Genomic DNA, 25,594 nt, shown 5'->3' on the forward strand with positions numbered 1-25,594 from the left:
GTGGGGAGAAGAGAGAGTTTGTAAGCTGCTTTGAGACTGCTTACAGGAGAGAAAGGCGGGGTTTAAATCCAAACTCTTGTTCTTCTTCAATCAATCCCAACTCCGAAGAGGAAGAAACGTAGAATCCAAGCCAGAAAGGACAGGCTATACTATAGCATGTTAGAGAAGATGTCTTGCCTCAGGCTACTCAGACTTTCATGGCCTGAACAACAATTTTAGCTAACAAAAGAGTATCTACTGGCCTAGAACCCATTAAAAGTTTAGTAAGTAAAATATCTAGGAGAAGCTCATTTCATTGGCACATAATTGGTTTGATCTATTGCCCTCTAGCCTCCTTATATCACAGACATCTAAACAAAACATACTCCACAGTTTTTATGATCACTAAACCAGAACCACAATATTTATCTGAAAACAATGTAGCTACTACACAGGTTACAGAGATTGCGGATGTCAGTGTATTTAATCTTGTGATCATAATCTTGGAACTGTAAGGTTAACCAATTATTTGGTGATTGTAAAAACCAGTGGCATTCCCACATGGAAAGCAGAGCAAACATGCCTAGTCCAGCAGATGGCACTATTGATATAAATCTTCAAATTGCTGTCAATTTTGTTTGCTCTTTTATTGACTTTTTGGAGCAGCTTCTTATAAGTGTTTTGGTTTAAAAAATAAGCAATGTGCTTGAAGCACTTTGAAACTTCATGACATGTGTAAGGATAATTACAGACCTTCTTTCTCACTGTGCATTTGCCCACACCTTATTGTATCATTTTGACAAGCTACCACTGTAACGGTTCTGAGGGGTAGACAAGAATGCTGAAGTCTGCTGAACAATAACTTGGCAGGCAAAACAACCTCCGTCTATTCCTTACAACACTATGGCAGTCAAGCCAACTGCCCTCCCTCCTCTGTTTTCAATCTCGCTCGCCTTTCCCCACCCTGCCGCCTGCTGGACACTGGCCAGTGGTTTCCAGGAAGAGAATTGCATACACAGGCTGATCTCTAGAGGCACTGGAGGGAAGAAGACAGAGTAAACATTTCTCAACACGGATCCTCCCTTCCGTTGGAAGTGCTTGCGCAAGGGCTGAACCAACATTCCTAAACCCGACATTTAGCAAAGTAATTGCAGCAGAGAACGACTTCTCTGGGGGTAAGTTTTCATTGAAGACATGTGTACATTGCCTCTTGGTGGGGGAAGGGGGGTGTCATAAAGCATAGCAAAAATGGTCCTGGACTCGGGCTCTCACGGCAGCTCCCTAATTGCATTGAATCGGGCCGAAGAGTGAAGGGAGATGCCTCCCAAACCGAGAGAAGCCCTTTGAGTGACTGTTGCCCTGGAGAATTTTGGAGAGCCGATTGGAGCCTGGGAAAGTAGCCATGTATTGCTGTTCAGACGAACAGAACACATTTGCTCCCTAGTTTGGCAGGCAGTGTTCTCAATCTAACCATTTTCCTTTTCTGACATGTGTCCCCAGTAAGCTTTCTGTGTTTCTGGACTGTTGGTCTCCCCTTGGTGGGCCACGACCCACAGGAAAAAGAAGGAAGATTGAATTTATTATTGTTGGATTTAAAGAAAATGTGGCTGAGTAGATTGAAGGGCTCCACTTTGTAACTAATCGCACTCTGCTGCTCTAATTACGTCAGCTTTCATATTCTCTTCAGTTTTTGTAATATTTTATGCCTACAGTGATTGGTGAGGGTTAGTAGAGAGATGTTTTTTAAAGAAATAACAAAACCTATTTGTACAATTAACATTTAAAAATGAGGTTCATTTTGCAGAGCAAAGTATTAAAAGTGCAAACGTTTGCTTTGTACCTTTCTTGCCCTATCCCTGCTCATTTTAATCCCTCTTCTAAGCATGTTTTACTCAGCAATAATTATTCCCAGTGTTTCCGATGGGATTTACTTCCAGGCTGGCACATATATTTATTTACTACCTTGCTTTTCTCCCCAATGGAAACCTAAAATGATGTGCATAATTCTCTCCTTCATTTTATTGTCACAACAATCCTGTGAGGTAGGTTAGGTTGAGAGTAGATGACTGGCCCAAATTCATCCAGCAAGCTTCCATGGCAGAGTGGGAATTCAAACCAAATCCTGGCCTAGCACTCTGACCACATCATCATAGTGGCAATCAAACCTTCAATCTTACTAGAAATACAGAATTAGAAAACAAGTGGGGGACCTACACGGACTTGCTGAAGGGCATCATTTCCGTCTCTCCCACTCTTTCCCTTTCCTGAAAGCCCACATAGCCTCTCCCCCTTTTTTTGCTTCCTTCTCTCCTTCCCAACCTACATTTATCTGCTCCCTGTCTTCAGTATTCCCTTCTTCTCTCCTCCTGGTGATCTCTATCCAGGAAAACTATAGACCCATTGCATGGTGGGAAATCTGCAAGGACTTGCAGAAGATACCTGATATTCCCTTGTTGTATCCCCCTCGCTGCACTACTTCCTCTTTCTCTCCTGGTAACTTTATTGAAAGATGCTTAGAGGTCCAGGAGACTCAATAGAGTCATGCTCTCACAGGACATCCACCAAAGTGACAAAGGATGTTTCGGTCCTGCAACCAGGTACAACACCAGGTTAGAATGGATCCAGACAAAAAGCTTTTAGCTAGAAATGTGTGAAGTTGCTCAGCCCATTCAACCTCCTTGGTCGAGAATGGACCATTTGCGATTCTTCAACTTAATGCTTCTTCCACATGACCCAAAATCTTTCCATGTCATTATTATACAGTTTTAACATATATTTTTCTTTAAAAAGCTTCTTTAAAATGTAAATGTTTGTCAAGCATACCAGTTCCTTTGTGCCCACTGGTCAGAATATTAAAAGTCAGATTTTGTGGGATGTTGCTTGACCATTTCCCCTTGATTTAAGAGGTAGAAGATTTGCTTGTTTTGATTAAAGTAGAAAATTCAAGGACCATGCCCCTTCTAGATCCCCCGTGGCTGCAGCTGTGGTTGTACACATCCCTAACAGCTTCTGTTTAAATCCTTCATTCATTTAGACCAGGGGTCGGGAACCTTTTACACTCAAAGAGCCATTTGGACCCATTTTCCCTGGAAAAGAAAATTCATGGAGCCGCACCCTCGGGGGGGGGGGATTCCCCACGTAAGCCAGTGGTGGCCTGGTGGCAGCCGATGCCACTTTCTTATCTCCCCCTCCCCCACCTAGGCGGGGGTGGGCGGACAGTGGCGCGGCGGCCGCTTTCTTGATGAGGTGCTAGCACCAGTATGGGGGTGGATGGATGGGGGACCACCTCGCTTAATCGGGGGAGGGGGGACACTGACTGTAGTCAACCAAAGGCTGCTGGTCACTCATTCACACACACTCCCCAGGAGCGCGGCTTCTCTTCCAAATGCCTGCAACGGCCCCCTCGATGCCCCTCTGAAAGCAGGTTGACCTGCTGCACCAAGACCGAGTAGCCCACCCCCTACAACCCCCCCCCCGCACCCAGGACTTCTTCTTGCCCTCCTGACCTAGGGATGGACGTGAATGTGACTCATCACCGCCGCCGCCGCCCCCACTGCCGGGAGGGGGCTTTTAAGTCACATGACGGCGGGAAGGGCAATGGCTGCGCTCTGCACAGAGTGGGGGGAGGGGGCCAGCAACCGCTCTGTGGGAAGGCCTTGCCCCAGCGTGACCGCGCTCTGCACATGCTCAGAGGCCATTCCTGTACACATGCTCCGCTCACTCTGCCGCTCGTGGTCTCTGCACACGTGGCGCTGGAAGAGCGACAAGGGACGGGCGCGTTGATGCCGCTTTCTTCTCTCCCCTCGAAGAGGCGGGGGGGGGGGTGGACGGCGGCGAGGCAGTGGCTGACGCTGCTTTCTTCTCTCCCCCCCCCCACCCATAGGTGGGGGGCGGACGGTGGCACCTAACTGGCTTTCATTCCTAACTTATGCACTGCAAACCAGGATGCATAATAATTTAAACAAGAACATGCACTGCTCTAAATAAAGCCATGCAAAAGCCAAGAACAAGAAAAGCAAAGAACAAGAACAGCCCAAACTGTTCAAAATTACTTTCATAAACTTCCAAGGGCCATTTTAGCAATATAGCATAATTCTGAGTGGGTATTTAAAGGGTTTAAAGGAAACAGCAGTTTGGACGAAGGAAAGAGAATCATATTATAGCCTAACATATGATTATGAACCTTCATACGATGAAGCCCCAGTTCCCGAACGTGAAAGCTCTACATCACAAAAAGACAAGTTACTTAATAATGCTTTCTTCTCTCTTCCCCCCCCCCCCCCCCCCCCCCCCCCCGGTGGCACGGCGGCTGACGCCGCTTTCTTCTCTCCCCCCGCCTCTGTGCGGGGGGAAAGGGGGCGGATTCCCCACGCTGCCCAGGAAGGGGCCGGGAGCCGCACCACAGGCTCGAAAGAGCCGTTTGCGGCTCACGAGCTGCGGGTTCCCAACCCCCGATTTAGACTAATGTACGTGGTAGAAGCACTGAAGTGGTGCTCCTCACCATGTGGATTGCTTTCCAAAAGAAGACTGGAGCAGCAACTACAGGTGGTGATGTATAGGTTGACCTCAAGAAATTGTCATAGTACCCTCTGAGGGGTCTGCTTCTTGGATCAGCAAGTGAGCAGATAAGAATGCATAAGAGTGGCCTTGAACCAAATAACTGGATGAAGGAGGCCTGAGGAACTTTCTTGGATAAGGAGATGATGATTCAGCATTAGAAATCTTTTGCAAGCTATGTCCAGCTGGTTTACTGTCCTTGATGGGTCTTTTTCCTTTCCTTTCCTGCCCCACTGCTCTTTTGCAATCAACTCTGTTAATAGTACAAAATAAGAACAAATTGAGCAATGTATGAAAGATGAAGCAATTCACTGGAATTGCTTGTATTAATGCTTCTGATTTTTATTACAAAAAATCTTCCCTGCCCTTCCACTAGATCAGGATAGTTTACAACAGCAACATCAAGAATACACAGCAGATAATCCAAATAAACATTCCATTCCAAAGGGCAGTAAATGGGAGGGGAGGGGGGAGAAATAATCAGTCTACAAGTATCTCTTTCCATTTTCCTGGCAAATGCTCTCTCAAATATTACAGTTCCATCATAAATCTTCTTAAAGAATGGGGTTCTCACTGGTTAAGAATGAAATTGGGTATAGTGATTGCCATGGAGTGCAGTCAAGAACTAGGCCACAAGATTTTTTCCAGGGTAAGATGGATCCTCTGGCTGGAGTAGATCCTGGAAAAAGATTATCTGAGGATTATCTTCCATGCTCCTAACTTAGTTAAATTCTTTATTATTTAAAACATTTATTAGCTGCCTTTCTACCACATAGGTACTCAGAAAGGCTTACAATATAAATAATAATAGAATATCGTGTGTGTGTGTGTGTGTGTGTGTGTGTGTGTGTGTGTGTGTGTGTGTGTGTGTGTTTTAAGTGCCATCAAGTTGCCTCTAATTCATGGGAGCCCTATGAATCATCCTACAAAATGCCCTATTGTTAACAGCCTTGTTCAGTTCTTGCAAACGGAGGCTTCCTTTATAGAGTCAATCCATCTCATGTTCCTCTTTTCCTACTGTTTTCAAACTTTCCTAGTATTATTGTCTTTTCCAGTGACTGATCTCATTATGTGACCAAAGTTTGAAAGTTTAGTCATTTTAGCTTCTAGAGACATTGCAGGCTTGATTTGATCTAAAACCCACATTTTGGGGGGCAGTCCATGGACCCATAACACTTTCTTCCAACATCATATTTCAAAGGAATCAACTTCCTTCTTGTCAATTTACTTCATTGTCCAGCTTTCACACCCATACATTGTAATACCAAATACTATGGCAGGAATTAACTTGATCTTGGTTGCCAGTGACACTTCCTTACACTTTAGAATCTTTTCTAGCTCCTTCATGGCTGTCCTTCCTTGTTTCACTTCACTTTCTGAAACTGCAAGCTCTTCAAAAGATGCTTCTTGAAAAGAATCTGTCATCCTTTCATTTCTTCTGTATAGTTCTTCAGAGTACTGTTCCCATCTCGTCTTTATTTTGTCCTGTTCAGTTAACATATTTCCATGTTGATCTTTCAGCATTCCTACCAGTGCTTTAAATTTCCCCTTGATTTCTTGGATCTTGTGAAACAGATTTCTTGTTCTTTTTGTCATTCTATTTCTTTACAGCAGTTATTATAATAGTTCTTTTTATCTCTGTGTGTGAGACACTGGAATGCTGCATTTAGATCTTTGGTTCTGTTTTGGTCATCTTTTACTTTTGCTTCCAGTCTATCTTTACCAATTTTAGGAGTTTTAGTCATCCATAGAAGCTTTTCATTTCTTTTGGCTACACTACAGGAATAATCTGTACATTCTTCCCTGATAATATCTCTAGTTTCAAACTATAGTTCTTCTAGATTACATTCACTTGAACTTAGTAATGCGAATTTGTTCTTTTCATGGTCTTTAAATTCTTCAGGACTGTTGCTTAGATTATATTTTGGCACTATGAATGTTCTGGTGTTTTTCTTCAGCTTTAGACTGTCGATATTAACAGTTGATGGTCTGAATGTCAGTGGAGAGAATAGATCTGTTCTGTCTTCTGTTTCCAATTATGCAACCTAATTGATTTCTGTACTGCCCACCTGGTGATATCTATGTATACAATCATCTGTTTGGTTGCCTGAAACATGTGTTCATATTGTGGTCCTCACAAAATTCTGTGAGTTGCTCTCCTGATTCATTTTGTGCTCCTAACCCAAGTCTACTAACAATATTTGGTTCTGCTTTGTTTCGTGTTACAGTCACCTATGATTATCAGCACATCTTGTTTAGGTCTGTGATCAATTTCTTCCTGGACACTTACATAAAAACTTTCAGTTTCTTCCTCATCAGCATCTGTAGCTGGGGTGCAAACCTGAGTGATGGTTAGGTTGAGAGGCTTTCCCTGAAGCTTGATTTATATTATTTGGTCAGACTTTGCATAACAGCTCTTGACTGCTTGTGCTGTGTGTCACCTCATAATTAAAGCAAGTCCATTTCATCTGTTTCTGTTATTCTCCAAATAAAACACTTTGTAATTTTCTGACTGAAAATGTCCAAATTCAGTCTACTTTAGTTTAATCACTCCCAGGTCTGAAATGTTTAAACATTCAATTACTTGTTTTACCATTTCAAGTTTTCCTTGATTCATGCTTCTCATGTTCCATGTTTCTATTAAATGCTTCCAACATCTTTGGACTTTGTTTTTGCATCCATTCACTTCAACAACTGAATACCCTTTTAGCTTTAATCCAGCCACATAATTAAGCTTACCGCTACTCATAGTTGTCCTCTACTCTTGCCCAGTAGCTGATTAAGTGCCATCCGAGGTATCATTTTCCAGCACTATATCTTTTTTCATTCTGGATTGTCTCATTATAGGGTTTTCAAGGTAAGGTTGGACTGAAGTGGTTTACTATTGTCTTCTTCTCCACAGTATTCGCCAAGATTAGGTACACTGCTGTTGCTTATGAAATATCCTCCACCAGTAAAACCTCTCACTACTGCTACTGCCCAGTAGCTAGTCTTCAAAGTTTCCTTTGTTCCCATCTCCATTGGAATCATCTTCTCTCTTCTGGTGATGTGGCCATTGATCCCTGAAGAGGGTGGATGCATCTTAGTCTGGTGTCTCAGCAGTGACCATTTCGTCTTGAGTTGAGTTTTTGGCCTATTGACAGAGTCTAGACCAGTGATGGTGAACCTTTTCGAGACCGAGTGCCCAAAATGCAACCCAAACCCCACTTATTTATTACAAAGTGCCAATACGGCAATTTAACCTGAATACTGAGGTTTTAGTTTAGAAAAACAGTTGGCTTCGAGGCGTGCGTTACTCAGGAGTAAGCTTGGTGGTAGTCGGTTGAAGTCGGCCCGCGAGGGTCGCAAGGAAGAGGCGAGACGCAGCGATATCATCCGGTGGAGAGAAGCCGGCAGCTAATCTGCCGTGGTCTGGTCCCTGGCACCTTTTATTAGGGTTTTGCAAGAGGCGGGTCGGGAGGCGGGAGAGCGGGAAAATACTGTACAGTACATGACTCACAGGGGCTGCGTACGTGAGAAAGGAAACGTTCCTGTCCGGGCCTAATCCATACCTGGGGGTATGCGCCCCTTTGTCCCTTTGTCTGGGGCACCTTGTGACAGTGAGTCAGGCATCTCATGACCTATGACTCATGGGGGTCTGGTGACAGGTGAGCATGTGCGCCCAGAAGGTGTGCCTGTGCTCTTTCTGAGGCTCTGCTGGGTTCGCGGGGCTCACCCCTACAGTCGGTGGCTTTGCTTTGAAGCAACCGTGCATCTCTTCCAAAGGGTGAATCATGACCCTAGGAGGGTTTACTCAGAAGCAAGCCCCATTGCCAGCAACCGAGCTTACTCCAAGGTTTGCGCTTTTGTTCTTTGCATGAAAATCAGTGGGGTTTAACAGCGCTTAACAGGGCTACCTACACTGCTTCCCCCAAACTTGGTCTTAGGTTTAACGCTAATAATTGAGCCCAGCAGCCCAGGCCAGCCTAGATGTGGGGGGGGGGGGCACTCTGTTTGCACGTGCCCATAAAGAGGGCTCTGAGTGCCACCTCTGGCACCCGTGCCATAGGTTCGCCACCACTGGTCTAGACCTCTTATGGTAATTGCTCCCAGTTTTGCTGATACTCACAAACCCCCTCACTACGTTTGTTTGTTTGTTTATTATTAATCATATTTAATATACCGCTCCATCCCCAAAAGTGGGTGGTGTACAGATCAATAAAACACAATCAGATTAAAATTTCAGTTAAAACCAGTGGTGGGATTCAGCAGGTTTGCACCACTTCAGCAGAACCAGTTGTTAAAATGGTGCTTGTAAAGAACCAGTTGTTAAATTATTTGAATCCCACCACTGGAATTGGTTGTTAAATTATTTGAATCCCATCACTGGTTAAAACCATAAATTAACAGACAAACTCCAACCTTAGCTCTAAAAAAATCAGATGACAAACATTAGTAATAAAACTCACCAGGATGGTCAACAAAATAAGTGTGTGGATGTGAGGGCGATCTGGCTGCGACATCTGTCACCCCATTGATCGCCAGGGTTGATTCGGCTGATCTGGCTGGCTAGGCGGGTGTCCCCTACCTCCCTCACCGCTCCATGTGCGTCCCTCCCGAAGCTGCGCGCTTGGTGGAAGAGGACGACCATCCCAGATAGAAGGAGTGTACCGTTCTTCGGTCAAGGGTATACGATAGCTGCGCTCCCCTGCTAGAACCTCCAAACAAGCTCAAAATAAGTGTGTACTCCAAGGGTGGAATACAGGGTGCAGGGTATGGCACCCTCACTGGCTGACCTCTCCAAAAGCCCTGCAAAACAACTCCGTCTTGCAGGTCCTGCGGAACTGTTCTAGGTCCCACAGAACCCAGATGGTTGTGGGGGAGAGTGTTTCACCAGGCTCTAAAGGTCCTGGCCCAGGATCACAAGCAAATTGGCCTCTGCTGAGCGCAGTGGCCGAGCGGGGACATATGGGAACAGATGGTCCTTAAGATATGAAGGCCCCAGGCCATGGAGTGCCTTAAAGGTTAGAACCAACACCTTAAAGATGATCCGGAACTCCTGCAGGAGCCAGTGCAGCTGGCGCAACACAGGCGAGATGTGGTCCCATATTGAGCTACCCTACAAGGCGAGCCATTGCAGGAAAATGCCCTGGACCCCAGAGACGGCCAGGCAGTGGGTCAAAAGGTTGTGGTCGACCATATCAAACACTGCAGTAAAATCTAGTAGAACATTAAGGTGTGCATCCAGAAAAAGAAGAAGAAGAGTTTGGGTTTACACTCCACCTTTCTCTCTCTTTCTCTTCTCTCCTGTAAGGAGTCTCAAAGCAGCTTACAAACTCCTTCCCTTCCCCTCCCCACAATGGAGACCGTGTGAGATAGGTGGGGCTAATAGAGCCCTGAGAGAACTATGACTAGCCCAAGGTCACCTAGCAGGCTTCATGTATAGGAGTGGGGAAACAAATCCAATTCACAGATAAGAACCCACTGCTCCAGTGCAGACAGATTCAAGTAAAGAACTGCATCACATCCATTCTCCATAAGTGAGTGAATTGACATGCATGTCACTGAATGCATGAAAAGGGAAGTGTAAAGATGTGAAGGCCTCTGGAAAAATGCACGTGGGAAGCTTTCTTTTCTGTTTTTCCCCAAGGTTCCCCCCCCCCTGTTTTTCCAGTGAAAAATTAGAAGATTTTGGTGAGCACTGAAAAAAATATGATTTTATTTCTTTTGAATGAGTGGAATGCTAAGGTGCAACAGACTGCAACTCTCTCTTTCAGTATTGGGTATATTTGTTGTTAGAAAACTAAAACATTTATCCCTTTTAAATTCCATAAAGATGCCACTTAATACAATTTTATATGCTAACTAGATCATAAATGATGTCTTTATGTTGTTGTATGCCTTTATGTTATGTGTGTTGTTAGGTTTTGCTTTTGCAGGTTTTGCAGGACAGTAAATATATTTCTATTTCCCCAAAAAGTTACCGGCTGTTTTCTGGAATGAAAATGTGCTTTCCCCCCATGATTTCAGAATGTCCGGCAGGGACGTAGGTATGGATTTTTTAGGGGGGGGGGTTCAGGGGTGGGGCCACACCCCCACCTGCCCCTAGGGCATGGTCACGCCTCCCCAAGCCCCGCCCCTGGCCTAGCACTTATAAAAGCAGCTCTTCGAGGTCGGGGATGGCAGACTCCCCTGCCCTGCCCACCCCTGCCCCTCCCCTCTGGGCAGAGGCATAGAGGAAAAATGGAGCCTGGTGCAAAATGTGAGTTTTGCGCCATCGGAAGCCACTGTGATGCTGGAATCCACCCCAAAACAGCATCACTTTCAATGTTGTTTAACTAGGGACCCCAAATTCTCCTTTTAAATCCACCTTAAAGGGAGAATCTGGGGTCCCTAGTTAAACAACATTGAAAGTGATGCTGTTTTGGGGTGGATTATCCCCCACCCTGAAACAGCATCACTTTCAATGTGGCGTAGTGGTTAGGCTGGAGAGCACGGTGCATTCTAATCTGGAGGAACCGGGTTTGGATTCCTTCTTCGCTCTGCCTACTTGAGCTGTGCAGGCTTATCTGGGGACTTCAGACTAGCCTGTGCCCTACCACACATGCCAACTGGGTGGGAGTGGACCTTGGGCTAGTCACAGCTTTCAGAGCTCTCTCAGCTCCACCCACTTCACAGGAGTGTTTGTTGTGAGCTATTGTGAGCAAAGGGCAAGGAGATTGTAAGCCCCTTTGAGGTCTCCTACAGGAGAGAAAGCGGGGATATAAATCCCAACTCTTCTTCTTCTTTTAAACTGAGGACCTCAGATTCTCCCTTTAAATCCATGCCGAAGGGGGTGGATTTAAAAGGAGAATCTGGGGAAATTTGGGGGGTGCCTGCTGTCAGGGGTGCAATTGTTAAGATAGAAGCACCAAACTTTCAGGGTATCTTTAGGAGTCTCTCCTAATGATATCACCCAGGTTTGATGAAGTTTGGTTTAGGGGGTCCAAAGTTATGGACCCTCAAAGGTGTAGCCTTCATCTTCTATTAGCTCCCATTGAAAACAGTGGAGGATGGAGCACTCCCTTTGGGAGTCCATAGCTTTGGACCCCCTGGACCAAACGTCACAAAACCTGGGTGGTATCAATAAAAGACTCTCCTGATAATACATCCCAGGTTTGGTGAAGTTTGGTTCACGGGGTCCAATGTTATGAACCCTCAAAGGTGTAGCCCCTATCTTCTATTAGCTCCCATTGAAAACAATGGAGGATGGGGCACTCCCTTTGGGAGTCCATAACTTTGGACCCCCTGAACTAAACCTCACCAAACCCGGGTAGTATCATCAGGAGAGTCCTCCAAACTATCCCTGAAAGTTTGGTGCTGCTAGCCCAAACAATGCGCCCCCTGTAGGCCAAAAACCGAAAAAGCACTAAAATGTTTTAAAAACCCACAAACGGGTGGGCGGAGCTTCGGACATGAATGGGGGGGTTCAAACCCGAGAAACCCCCCTTTACCTACGTCCATGATGTCCAGAAATGTTATATCTCTAGGCAGGTAGAATCCTAGAGTATATTTTCCCCTTCGTTCTGCTCTTTCCCTAATAATTTGGCACCTAGCCTCTGTTTTCTCCAGAAATGGCCACTACAGTAACAGAATGTGGAAATGTGAGGATCGTCACACAAGTCATTCAGCAGAAAGACCCATTGGCAGCAGATGCAATCAGAGAGCCAATGTCATCTCCTACCGCATCACAGCTCACATCATCCCAGCCCAAAAACTTCATAAATACGCTGCCCAAGGCACTTGGGGTAAGGCCTTTGTAAACATTTCAAATGTTACTAGGACCAAATCCTGCAGAGGTACTGAAGGGAAGCCAAGCCTCCTGCTATAGTGGGAGATCCCCTGGCATCCCAATGTTTTGCACTGGTAGGAAGAAAGGGGTGGGAATGGAGCATGTGCCAGCCTTGTGGTGATGGTGCACTGATGTCACTTCCAGTAATAATGGAAATGACATAGTGGGTACTCTTCAAAAACTGTATGGTGAAACTACAGTTTTATAACATCAAGAATGTTTAGTGACATCATTTCCGGTACCTGCCAGAACTGATACCTGCATGCTGGTACAATCCCGGCACACCAGGACTCACATCCCAGTTTCTCCTGAGGGTTGTTGGCTGTGGCCTGGCCTACTTGCTTGTGGGATTTCTTTATGAGAGGGAAAGTAGAACAAATACCTGGAATTAATGCTAACAACTGACGGGGGGGGGGACTTTTAACAGGTAATTGACAGCTTTCAATACTCTTCCTCACAGTGAATGATGAAATGGAGTTTCCTACCATTCAGGCCATGTACCAGTAGCTGTTTGTAGCATCTAAGAGAGTATTTGACTGGCCTTCAGGGACATTTGGAAGAAGTGACCAGGACTGTTCAGAATTGAGACCTTTTTGTCCAAATTGTTTGCAGCAATGGCTAATGGAACAGAATAAACCTTGATGACAGCCATTGTGATATAGTACAGTGTCAGACTAGGATCAGAGCTGGCCCATCCATTAGGCATACCTAGGCAATAATCTAGGGTACCTGTAAGCCCTGGTGCTGGAGGTGCACCAAGCCAGCTCTCCAGCAGCATCGCAGGATCGTTAGCCATGGCCTGCAGTAATCAGCAATACCAGGTGGTGCTACACAAAAAGCACCCAAGTGGCAGACGGGGCCTTCTCTAGTCTTGTACTAAGTCTGGTCTATCTTGGTCAGTACTATCTACTCTGACTACCAGTGGCTTTGCAGAATCTTAGGTGGAGGTCTTTCACTTGTTACTCTTTTAGCTGGAGAGGCCAGGGATTGTCCCTTGAGCCTTCTGCATGCAATCAGATATCCTCCCACTGAGCCATTCCCCTTCCATGCCATCCTTCTTCCTTGAAAGAAGGCCATTGTGGAAGTTGGGTGGCAGGGTAAATTGAATTAGTGGTAGCGTGATTGGATCAGGTGAAGAAGGGGAATCCCATCATCTCTTTTGCAAACAAAAGCAATAAAAATACCACTTGGATTCTCCAAAAAAATAATATTGTATAGATATTTACAAACAGAAACTGATATTTTCTTATTGGAGCAGAACAGAAATCCTCTTCAGTTTTCCAGGCCTTGCTGTTTGCTAGACTATTTTTCCCGTTTGTTCAATCAACTGGTTTGTGTGTGGTAGGGAAGTGCATCATCCCTCAGTGTAATTCATTTAGCTACTTGATCAGGTCTGTACAAGTTGTACAGTTGATTAACTAAGCCAAACACAACCTATTGGCCATATATTTAACTTATAGTGGTCTTGGTGTACAACTGTTTAATGGCCTACTTGAGACAAAATATCAGGGGCACATTGCTAAGCACTCAGAAGATCACTATATGTGGTGGCTGAGTCCTGCTTGTTGAATCACTTTGTGCATGCCTGTATTAGAAAATGCATGTTTGCCATCCATGTCTGCCATCCTTAGTTGGCAGATCCAGATTTTCCTACTAAACACAAACTTGGAATGGGAAAGAGTCCTACTTCTCAGGAATCAGGATGTCAATAAACATAAACCCTAGGCTAGAAAGAATGATAATTACACACCAACTAGGAACAAAAACTTGGAGCAAAAAACCCCAGGTGTTTGAGTAAGAATTTCTGTGATGGGTAAAAAATAGAATCGTAGCGTTGAAAGAGACCACAAGGGCCAACAGGTCCAGCCCCCTGCCATGCAAGAATACATAATCAAAGCATTCCTGAAAGATGGTCAACCAGCCTTGGTTTAAAAACCTCCAAAGAAGGCGACTCCACCACACTCCAATGCAGTGTATTCCACTGTCAAACAGCCCTTGCAGTCAGGAAGTTCTTTCTAATGTTTAGGTGTAATCTCTTTTCCTGTACTTTTAATCCATTCTTGTCCTAGTCTCTGGAGCATCAGAAAACAACCTCCTACATCTTCAACATGACATCCTTCAAATATTTAAACATGGCTATCATGTCACCCCTTAACCTTCTCTTCTGCAGACTAAACATGCCTAGCTCCTAAACCACTCCTCATAGGGCATGGAATCCAGACCTTTAACCATTTTGGTCACCCTCCTCTGAACCCATTCCAGCTTGTCAATATCCTTGAATTGCAGCACCCAAAGCTGGACACAGTATTCCAGATGAGGTCTGGCCAGTACAAAACAGAGAGGTACTATTACATCCCTCAGTCTAGACACTGTACTCCTATTGGTGCAGCCCAGATGAGATCTGACCAGTACAAAACAGAGAGGTACTATTACATCCCTCAGTCTAGACACTGTACTCCTATTGGTGCAGCCCAGAATTATATTGGCTTTCTTGGCTGCTGTGTGATTCTACGGACTCAAATTCAGTTTGTCATTTACTAAGACTCCCTGATCCCTTTCACATGTACTGTTGTCAAGCCAGGAGTCATCCATCTTACATCTGTGCATTTCTTTTTTTCTGCCTAAGTGTAATATCTTACATTTATCTCTGCTGAAATTCATTTTGTTAGTTTTGGCCCAGCTCTCTAATTTGTCCACGTCATTTTGAATTCTGATTCTGTCCTCCAGGATATTAGCTACCCCTCCTATTTTGGTGTCATCTGCACATTTGGTTAGCTTGTCTTCTATGCCATTACCCAAGTCATTGATAAAAATATTGAATAGTACTGGGCCCAGGACATTGTGTTACCCCACAATGATGCAGAAGACCTTTCAGATGGATGAAGACTTAATAAAAGCCAAGAGTGAGAAGCAAAAATAGCTTAGGTGGTTATGACAGCAAAAGAAAGGTTACTTGCAACATAAAGAACATGGCAGAGTGGTGCTGATTGTATCAGTGATGACCATGATAAGATGCAGCCGTATGAGAAAGATGGCAGCTGGTGTTCAGATGATGGAACTATTGCTGATGAAAACAAAATAGTAAGCAAGATTAGCATATGGATAAGGAGGACATTAGTGTGGGTGACCACAGCAGTAATTCAGATGCACCCAAACACCCAAGAATACTGATTCAGGATCTCTTTTTGCTCTCTTTCCAGGTTGTACAGATTGTCTTGGGGGCTACACAGATTAGTTTTGGTATTGCCCTGACAGTAGCACAAGAAGACTTCAAGAAACTCACTGTGAACAGCGGGGTCTACTTCTGGATTGGAATCTTGGTAAACAATATCTGTCTCAGGAAGACTCAGTCCACACATCAGTTCACATAAGCAAACAGGCCTCAAAGACACTTCTGTAGGGATTTGTGTGTGTTCATGCACAGCTAGAGGGGCTTGTGCTGGGACAAGAGGACAAGCCTTGAAAGAGACAGCTATTACTCCTGCCTAACTAGGCTCTGCTTAAATGTTTACTCTGCTGCAAACCCGTGCATTGGGAATCAGTGGTATAGAAACAAAACTTGAATGTTCTTCGGATGTGAGAGTGTGCTTTTTAGTGTGCCCCTCTTTCTCCCCAAAGATGATTTATGATATGGTTTAGATGTTACTCAATTCATGAAGTGCATCTTGACCCACCATGAGGAAACCTGTGACTGGAATGAGCTTGGTACTGAGGACATCATTGGCACCTAAGGATGTATGGTCGAAGGTTTTCATGGCCAGAATCAATAGGCTATTGCATGTTTTCCAGACTGTGAAGCCATGGTCTGGTAGTTTTTCTTCCTAACATCTACGGCTGGTATCGTCAAATGTATGTCACGATAAGAAGTGTTTCTCTCCATGGCACAGTGTGGAGTGATTGTATTTGGGACATATGTCCCACTGTGGACAAAATGTGCCCCCACTCCACACTGTGCCATGGAAAGAAACATGTTACCATGTCATACCTCTGAAGATGCCAGCCACAGGTGCAGGTGAAACATTTGGAGCAAAAACTATCAGACCATGGCCATGCAGCATGGAAAACCCACAACAGCATCTGGGAACGTTCGTTTCCTGTGAACCTCTCAGCAGCCTGACTCATGACAGTGAAAGCTGTAGGCTGTGCAGGTACATCCCTTACCCAAGAGCCTGCAGGCTGTGCAGGTTTCCCTCCCACAGATTCTGTTACAGCCATTTTAATAGCATGACTAGTAGCGCCTGAATGGAAAGAGAAGCAACCTGATGATTGTTCTTTGTTTTTCTTTTGTTGGTTAGCTCCTGTTCTCTGGGGCTTCCTTGGTGGAAATGGAGAAACGAGAGTATCCATGGCTGGTAAATATTCTCCCACATATTTCTACAAAGTAAAGCCAAAATAGGTATGGTACAGATGTGGCTGGAGCTGGTGGCAATATTTGTTCAGGGGCATATGCTGAATTATGCATCCATACAGAGAAATAGAACCATTTCGGGAACTCGGCTGCAAAACCTGGTCCATGTTCATTAAGGTCTGGAGAAAACATAGACCCCCTCCACACACACAAAATAATGCATTTTCAAACCACTTTCACAACTGTTTGCAAGTGGATTTTGCTATTCCACACAGCTTCAAAGAGCACTGAAAGCAGTTTGAAAGTGCATTATTCTGTATGTGCGGAATGAGCCATAGAGTCAAATAAAGATACTTAATTGTAATGGAGGCAAGAGTCAAAAATCAGATGGGTAAAAGTGTATTTATAATGGAAGAATAAACAGGCTTACAGGTTGAGGCTGGACAGCTGGCATATGTTCATAGGATAAGTCAATTTAATAATTAATTAATGTGTTTCTGCTCATAGTTTTTAACATGCTGTAGTTAAACAGCCTATGTCTAGATACTTTCCAAATCCAACCAAAGTGAACTGCTAAGCAGATACTGGTAGATCTTGCCAGCCAAGACTGCAAAGGCTTTCCATCCAGTTCTCTGTGTAGCGTATGGTACTTCTGCACTGCTGAACAAATTAGGATTATAAAATGTGAGTAACAGCTTTTCAGGGATCTGGAGGTAATATAATAGTCACTGTTGCCCTCAGTGCATTAATTTTTCCTTAGCCTGTTATGTGTGATCAGAAATAGTCGTGGGTTTTTGAAGCACTGCAAAAATTTAGTTGACCAGATATCATATAAGGACAGAAAATGAGTGTTTGTACTTTGGGCAGTGATTGCTCAACACACTACTTTTATGTCATTGGAAATCTATTGTGTGCACAAAGTACATTAAACACAAGTGGCATAAACAGGCTCCACTCAGTTTTTGGTCTCCTTCCTGACAACAGCAGGTCAACAAACAATCAACATTGTCATTGCTGATAGGGCTAATCATCTGCTTGGTGGTGAAAGGACTGTTTGGGTGCAGCTCAATCAGAAATTAGTTGGGGCTTCCATCTCAGATCCTGGGATCCAAAGGGGGAAAAAATCTGAAGGGCAGTAGGCATAAACATTTAACTTCTATTCTATATTAACTATGAATTCTTCTATTACTACCATCAGTGAATGGCCCTTATTTTGCTATATATGCAATTCACAGTATAAAAATTGCTTGGAAAGAATAGGCTTCTTGTTTAATCTACAGAGTTTGGACCACAGAGCAAGAAAGAGGGATCACTGAGAGAATGTCAGATGATACACCAAAAAGGATCAGAGCAGCTCTCTGGGAAGAGAGTTCTGGAGTTCTTTCGAAAAACAACTTGTAGGGGTGTTATGAATGCATGATAAAATGCACTTGGATTAATTATGCAGAAAGGTACAAATCACAGTGTCATATGTAAGATGAGAAGATTGCTCTTTCTTTCATACTGTGAAAATGTATCAGGGAAAATAAAAGTTATGATATCCTTATGTCAATATTAGATTCATGTTTCCTAACTAGTTGCCTTGATATGCTTGCTGTAGGAGAAACTGTGTTTGTTTGTCAACTTGCTGGTCAGTGGAGCTTCAGTAATAGCAATAATTCTTCATGGTACTGAGATTGGAAAGGAGACTGAAAAAGAAGACCCCTGTGATGAAATGGACAGATATTATTGCTCTAATGCTGGAAAGGTATTTCTTGTTTCTCCGTATACATGCAGTAGCAGTCCCAGACTTGCTTCAAGCAGTCTCACTGACATCAGGCTCAAGACATTCAAAGCTATGTTATGCCCAAATAAATGGAGATAATATCTAATATATACTGGAAATATTCTACTCCATTATCACCTATACCGTGCATGTGGGCAAATTTCAAAGGAACACAAAGAAATACAATTCTATTTGTTCACACCTGGGTGTACTGAGATTTTTTTCCCCTATTTCAGTGTTTAAGAATGAATGTCAGGTTGCTTTATGAAAGAGACAATGATAAGAGCAAGGAGGAATATCCTAAGTAAATGCACATGAAAAAGAGAGACTGGGATTCTCTGATCTGTTTACTACAGAAAAAATAATATCAAGAATGCCCTGTTCAAACTGGATGAAAGTATATTTGCACAGAATTGTTTGATTAGTTTGTAAAATTTGCTTTTGGGCATGGGGCGGGGGTTAACACCAGGAGGCAGAATACAAGTTTCAGAAGATCCAAACTGAAAGACCAGGGTGAGCCCTCCCAATGAAGCAGGCCAGCATGATGAAAAGCAGACCTTTTAGTGGTTGATATATGAACCCTGTGATCATTTGATAGCGTCACGTGTGTCAAGGTATTCTACTGCAAAAGAGCTTTGGGGCTGAAGGTCCCTCCTTTTCCTACAAGAAGTAAAACTAGTGTAAATTAACATTCAATCCAGTTTACACAGGCTGTCCCCCAGAAGTCTTTTCACAGAAAGGGAAGATCCTGATCCAATCTTTTTTGCGATCTCCCTAATTCCTAGAAATTACATCTCTTACCAAAATGTTTTAGAGAATTCATGCTTTGAAGCTAAACCAAACCTCAGCAGATGGGCTTCATCACCAATACCCACTGAAAGACCACATTTGTCCATACCTCTTCCTTTTGACAGGTGTTCTGTATGTTCTTCAAAATCCTTCACATCCAAAATATTAAAGCCAACAGATCATGGCACTGAACTGTTCTGAAACACTTCCTTCTGTATTCCCCAGCTGTAGTTTAGGGTGGTCTTTCTGCTTCTGAAATTATTTTCTGTACTGCCCCTTCCCTTTTGAGTTTGGCCGTGCAGTTCTATGCAGCTGGGTCAGTGGTAACCCATGATTGTTTATTCCCTTTGCCTGCAGATACTTTTGTATGGTCTGAACTCAGTGTTCATCATCCTTTCACTGCTTGAACTGGCCGTGTCTCTCACTGCTGTGGTGATTATCGTCAGATCTACAAGACAGAAGTTCTACAGACAAATGGTGAGATGGAACCCCACTTTTTTGCCTTGCATATTTACTATTACTATGATGCATCCAGCCCTAAATACCATCCTTCCTTCCCCATCCATCTAATCAAAAGCATCCTGTAGAAAGACAGTTACAGGCTTCATTGTATATTAGCTCCAAATACGTTCCCTGATTTCTCTGGCTTTAACAGTAGAGTTAGAAGCTATGTCCTGCCCCTACGGAAGATGCAGAATTTTTGGGAACGGGAATTTGGTTTCAAGAGTTGCAGTTAGGCTGAGATGTAACTTCAGTGGTCTTCAGTTTTCTTCCCTGCACATGTTTATTAGAAGGCAGTTTGCATAAAGAAAGGGTAAAGTCTGCAGATTATTGTTTTTGTTCTGATGTATGTTTTCCAGGTGTCAACATAGAAAAGAGGTCTCTCTCTCTACTCTGTCACACCATTTGCAACAGCACTGAGTACAAAACTAAAGGTTTTCCTTATCTGAAGCTACACAGCTGTGAACTTCTTTCATACACTTTACCTTTCCCAGATGGACTCCAGTCATCAAAAGAAACCATTTCGGCATTGTGATAAAGTTCTGTTGTTCAGAGAAAACAACTCCATGCCAGTTCATTGGCACTGTAAACTCTCCTTCAAAGTACAGGCTGTTTGATAATACCAGTTTTCCCCAATTCCTCTATACAGTGTCAGGAAAGTATACTTTCTGTCTCTTTAAAAACTCAGTTTTGAGCTTTCCTACCTGCCTCTGGGAAATAACTAATCGTGTTCTCCTCTATTGTAGCTAGAGTGCATATGTGTGAGGGACATGCAGCACTGAACGAATCGACCAAACAATCCCTGAATTTTTTTTTAATTTTCCATCAACACTTTCTATTGTGGAGGTGTTTTTAGAAGGATCTCTGTGGTGGACAAGGAAAAAATATGGGAGTTAGACCCAGTCAGTAAACTAGTAGCTTGCTTGCGGATATTTCTGTGGCAAATAAAAAAACCAGTGTGGGTTTTTCAATATTTACATAGTTATCCATGTTTATTGTTCCACAAGAAGAATTCCAGCTAAGTATTCTCAGGGAAAGTATTGCACGAGTGATTACAGAAGTTTGTAACCAGGGGATAAGGTTACATTACAAAGTCCCCCTGCACACATACACTTGCCAAAGACCCTTCCTATTGAAGCTTGCCCCAATACTCTAGACAAAACAAAAAAGGAAAATTGCCTTTGATGCAGTTTGATATTCAGGTGGGTTTGTACACCTATTGTACATTACCATGTCTGATAAGAGACACTGAACTATGCCTCTTAGAAAGCCACCCATCTGCTTGAGATAGTTCACTAGAGGGGAGAATCTGACAGGAGAAAACTCCAGCCTTCCTCTAGCATCACATGGAGGCAAGAGACAATTACTTCACAGATATATCCAAAAGACTGTGGGTTGGAGCCAACGGTGCCTTCTGCTTACAGAGCAGGGAGCTGTTCTAATTCTGCTTGGATTCCCATTTGAGAGGCAGTTCTCCCATATGGTATCCCCTGCTATTCATGAGAGTCTCCTGACCTCAGGAGCAGATTTTTGAGTGTGTGGAGGCTTGCAGAAAATGGGATAAAATGGGAAGATCTATTCTACAAGTAGAAGTCCTGCTTGCAGTTCTTAAGATGAAATGCAGTGAGAATAAAAGCTGTAAGAAAAAGATATAATATTGTGCATAGTCCTCATTTGGAGGCAGACAAGCCGAAGCTAGAGAAAGAGAGATCCTTAAATGATTTTGTTGAACTAAAGAAGAAGGAACCGGAATAGGATACAGGAAAATTAATTGCTGTGCTAGCAATTTCAGCAAAAAGCAATTTCAGCAAAAAGCAGAGACACGCTACTTGGGCTCCAGTGGGTAAACCAATGTGAGACATTCCATAGTCACTGTTCCATTTAATGGAAATCTTATAAGCTACCTTGATCAGGAACTTTAACAAAGTATATTAAAGGAGTGACGGCATGCAGTATTGGAGTAAGGAAAGATTTTAAGCCAGTTTGTGGATTAACAGGATCAAGTCATTTTTGGATTCAGCAACATCAAGTGATTCTTCTAAATAATATGACTTCATGTAAAATTGAGACTGTATGCATGAATGCTTTCCCAAGGGAAGAAAAGCCCCTGCACAAACAGAAAAACAGCATATCCGGGAGAAATCTAGGCTGCACTTGTCTCCACTGTGTGGTAGTTTTATATCAGCAAGAAGACTTTAGAATGGGCAACAGTCAAGAAGACATTTTGCATTCTAGAGGAGTACATTTCAAGAAAAGTTATGCCATATTTCATTTGATTGTGAAAACTCACCCATGTATCAGAACAAACTTTCAGCAAAACATGGTGTAAAACAGCTACTACAAAAAAAGTCAGTGACTATATCTGATTCCTTTTGTTATCTCTTTAGTAAGAATTAGGCTTTAAGTATTTTGAGGACTTGTCGTAGAATCATAGAGTTGGAAGGGGCCATACAGACCATCTAGTCTAACCCCCTGCTCAATGTAGATCAGAGCATCCCTGACATGTATTTCTCCAGCTGCTGCTTGAAGACTGCCAGAGAAGGGAAGCTCACCACCTCCCTGTGCAGCTGATTCCACTGCTGAGCTACTCTCACTGTAAAAAGCTTTTCCCCTAAAGCTTAGTCAGTACTTTTCCACCCATAATTTGTACCCATTATTGTGAGTACTATAACAAACAAATATAACCAACTTAAGAATTACACAAATTTGGTCGCAATTCCCTGAAAAGCCACCAATTTTAATTTAAATCAATCTGTGGAGATTTTTGGTTATAGTAAAAATACATTTGAAGATTTGTAGTAAATTTATATTTGAAGAGAAAACAGTATAACTACTTGGTGATATCCAATGCTGAAGTGGTATGCAATTAAGTTTTCCTAACTACAGCTACAACTCATTTCAAGTTACATGGGAAGAGGAAGCATGATTCATTCCAGACTGTGATTCTGTTCTACTTTGTTCAACTTCTTTGTTCTATTTCAGCCCTTCTTTCAGATGATTTCTTGTGAAAGCTTGCATCTGCCAAATGGACACTTGTTTATACACCACAATCTTTGTTAGTGCTTAAGTTACCATGAGATTCTTTCAGCCCAATCCAAAGCTTGAGGCAGCCAGCGATGGTGGTACTGCTGCACCACCCCACTGCCTCCAGAGGGCTTTCAGATAGTGCAGGAAGGCAGGGGAAATGAGGGGGGGGGGGCTGCTGCTGGAAAGTCCTCCGTAGGGCTAAACAGAGCCCTGGGCATACCTAGTTGCATCCCAGGAACCCCAGCCTACCTGCCCCCCACATGTGCCGGCATCCAATTAGATGCCAGCTTAGCTCCACAGCAGCCCTGGCTACCAGATTTTGGAGCTGAGGGGTAGCTGGCCAACAGCACCCCTGTCCCCTCCAGCAGCAAGGGGAATCCTCAGCAGAGGAGACAAATGCATAGGCCACACCGGCTCCACTACTCAATTCACCCTTCCCCCCATAGGATTGCAAACTTAGCCATTTAGGATGCAGCATGCTAACATGGAACCTCTGTGGAATTGGTCTTTAAGAACTTAAAATACTTCAGCAAGTTTCTTTTGAGGGACTATGGCTGAAATCACTACTGTAATTAATAACTTCAAATGGATTATTACATGTGCTTATTTTTGTATAAAGATATTATGCAGGTAACTGCAGTATAGTGTGTTCAGGCTGAATTGTGAACCAGTAAATTTCTTGTTGAAATCTCACTTCCATTATGAATTTACTGGATGAATTTAATACAGCTCATATCTTAGCTGTATTACTATTAAGCAATCAAGGCAATGACTCATCTTAGTTTTTGATAAAGTTATAAAATGTTGGAGGTTTTGAAGCCAGAAAAAAAGAGGAAGTTTGGGGAAACTAAAATATATGCAATACTTTTTAAAATCAAAACTAAGCTTGCTTTATAGCTTTAACTACATCGCATATCAAATTTTATTTGATATATTTTAGAAATATAAATGCCTTAGTTTTCGACAGGCAAAATTATGACAGAGCGTGAAAAAAACTGCTGCATCTTATGCTATCTTAGCACAGACAACTTTGTTTTTTGCCATCTGAGAAGCAGGGAAAGGGTTGAAAAAGAAAACCATCATAAGACAAGTGTGGTATTTGGCCAAAAGAGTCTCAAACGTTCATAACAGCTAGAAGCATGTTTGGACATCAAGTTCAAATTTGTAACACAGAAAAGACTGAACACTTACTTCATTAGGGTAATATCACCCCACCTATTGTAGCATATTGGTTCTGATCAAAATAAGTACATGTAAACAGCGTATATTTGAAAATGTTTCACATCTGCCTTATACACAGGAATTAGTACCTGTAGATTGTCTTGTTCCATTAGAAAAAATTGAAAAAAGAATCATCAGGTGAACAACCTCCCCCTTTCCCCAAATTGTATATCTCTAAACAATAGATATAGGCTCAGTTCAATTTTATTGTATTATGACTTTATTATCATTAAACTTAAAAATAGGGTCAGTTTAGACCTACTACCACTGTTTGCAAAGGATGTTACACCACATCATAGCTTATCACTTCTTCATTTTTTTCCATAGCTGAAAGTGCCTCCTGTAAAGGCAGATCTCAAGAAAAGAAGCAGTCATGCCATTTTAACCTAGTACATAAATATTATCAGTCACGCTAACTTCATTTGAATTACACATTGAAATAAGCAACTGCCCTAAATAGTTCTCCTAGTTCTGCTTAGATTAATGTATTACTGGCAATGGTGTATGCAACAGAATCTCTTTGTGCCTTGCCCAAGTTAACGCTCTTGTTTTTATATAGCATCTCAGGCTTCACCATGTGGGTTGCATAGCACTTTCTGACTATGTGCCTTCTATATTCCAATTAAAACATATTGGTAGCACTTTGTGTAGAGTTGTTTGTTCATTACTAATTTTATTTGGCATGAAACAGGTTCAGTAAATACGTTTATAGTGGAAAAACAGTACCATAGATGAAAACTACAGGAATATATTTAGGATTACAGACTGAATCCACTTTATTTGCTTTATAGTGAAACACTGGAATCAAATAATTTCCGTGCTACTGCCAAAGTTCTGTCTAAAAAAGATATTGCAATGGTAAGCCAGTCCATGTGTTACCGCTGCTGCTCAGGTAACATTAAGTGATTTCAGCTCAGGCAACGTAGTGAGGTGCAGGAAGCCGGTGTTCTTTGGAAGCAAATATTTTTATTCAAAAGTGGTTGCTACAGCTTAGGCAGGAGAAATCGCACTCTTGTAGCCAAGCGCAGGACCTTTTATACGCAAAAATCAAAAGAGGGCAAGGGGGCAGGTAAAGGGGCAGATCCTTACCTTGCAACAATAAAGAAACATCAACACATAAAAGAAAGGTACAGTTACAACTTTGTGAATGGGACCATTAGATCTCGCTGTCAGGCGTCTTCCCGTGAGACTTGACGATAGTGCAGAAACAGGGAGCGGAAAGTGTCCATTCATAAAACTGAGTGAGGCTGTTAACACACCCAGGTGTCTGGTTATCAGATGGGCTGCTTCCTTGAGTTATGTCCTGAGGCTCCCGTGCCTCAGTCCCGCAACAAAAGAAAGTTCTAATGGTCCAATGGTGATCTTGGTGCGTTCTCCAACGGCTGGGGTATCTGAGGCGCCGTCATCAGATTCAATTTGTAATTCCAAAAGGGTCTTTGTTTTCACTAAAGAGGTTGACCGGGTGTTGGCCCAAACTGAATTCCAAAACTAACTTCTTTGGGTCTTAATATCAGCTGTTACAAGCTATAGCTTTTACTACCAGATACAAATATCTAAAATAAAGTTTCTAATTTAAACATTAGATGCAATCCTACAG

General features: G+C 43.0%; 1 protein-coding gene across 2 annotated transcripts; it reads left to right on the top strand.

Annotated features, from left to right (window-relative positions):
* Nucleotides 1-984: 984 nt before the first annotated feature.
* Nucleotides 985-24,638, top strand: LOC125426477. 2 transcript variants are annotated; one of them, XM_048484777.1, is made up of 7 exons: nt 985-1,154; nt 12,111-12,302; nt 15,547-15,666; nt 16,642-16,698; nt 18,295-18,441; nt 19,606-19,725; nt 20,109-24,638. In XM_048484777.1, exons 2-7 carry the CDS (start codon nt 12,129-12,131, stop codon nt 20,118-20,120), a joined length of 630 nt encoding a protein of 209 aa, XP_048340734.1. In that variant the 5' UTR covers nt 985-1,154; nt 12,111-12,128; the 3' UTR covers nt 20,121-24,638. The 2 variants fall into 2 exon arrangements, with proteins under 2 accessions (XP_048340734.1, XP_048340732.1); XM_048484775.1 differs by having other exon boundaries at nt 12,127-12,302.
* The last annotated feature ends 956 nt before the right edge of the window (nt 24,639-25,594 follow it).

The sequence above is a fragment of the Sphaerodactylus townsendi genome, linkage group LG02, assembly GCF_021028975.2.
Source record: "Sphaerodactylus townsendi isolate TG3544 linkage group LG02, MPM_Stown_v2.3, whole genome shotgun sequence".
In the NCBI taxonomy this organism is placed as follows: domain Eukaryota; kingdom Metazoa; phylum Chordata; class Lepidosauria; order Squamata; family Sphaerodactylidae; genus Sphaerodactylus; species Sphaerodactylus townsendi.

Bases quoted from the DNA above. Each gene is read 5' to 3' on its own strand.
- LOC125426477 (XM_048484777.1), top strand. From the start codon at position 12,129: ATGGCCACTACAGTAACAGAATGTGGAAATGTGAGGATCGTCACACAA. The intron at 12,303-15,546 runs GTAAGGCCTTTG...CTCTCTTTCCAG, and splicing joins CGCTGCCCAAGGCACTTGGG to GTTGTACAGATTGTCTTGGG. The intron at 16,699-18,294 runs GTAAATATTCTC...TGCTTGCTGTAG, and splicing joins AACGAGAGTATCCATGGCTG to GAGAAACTGTGTTTGTTTGT.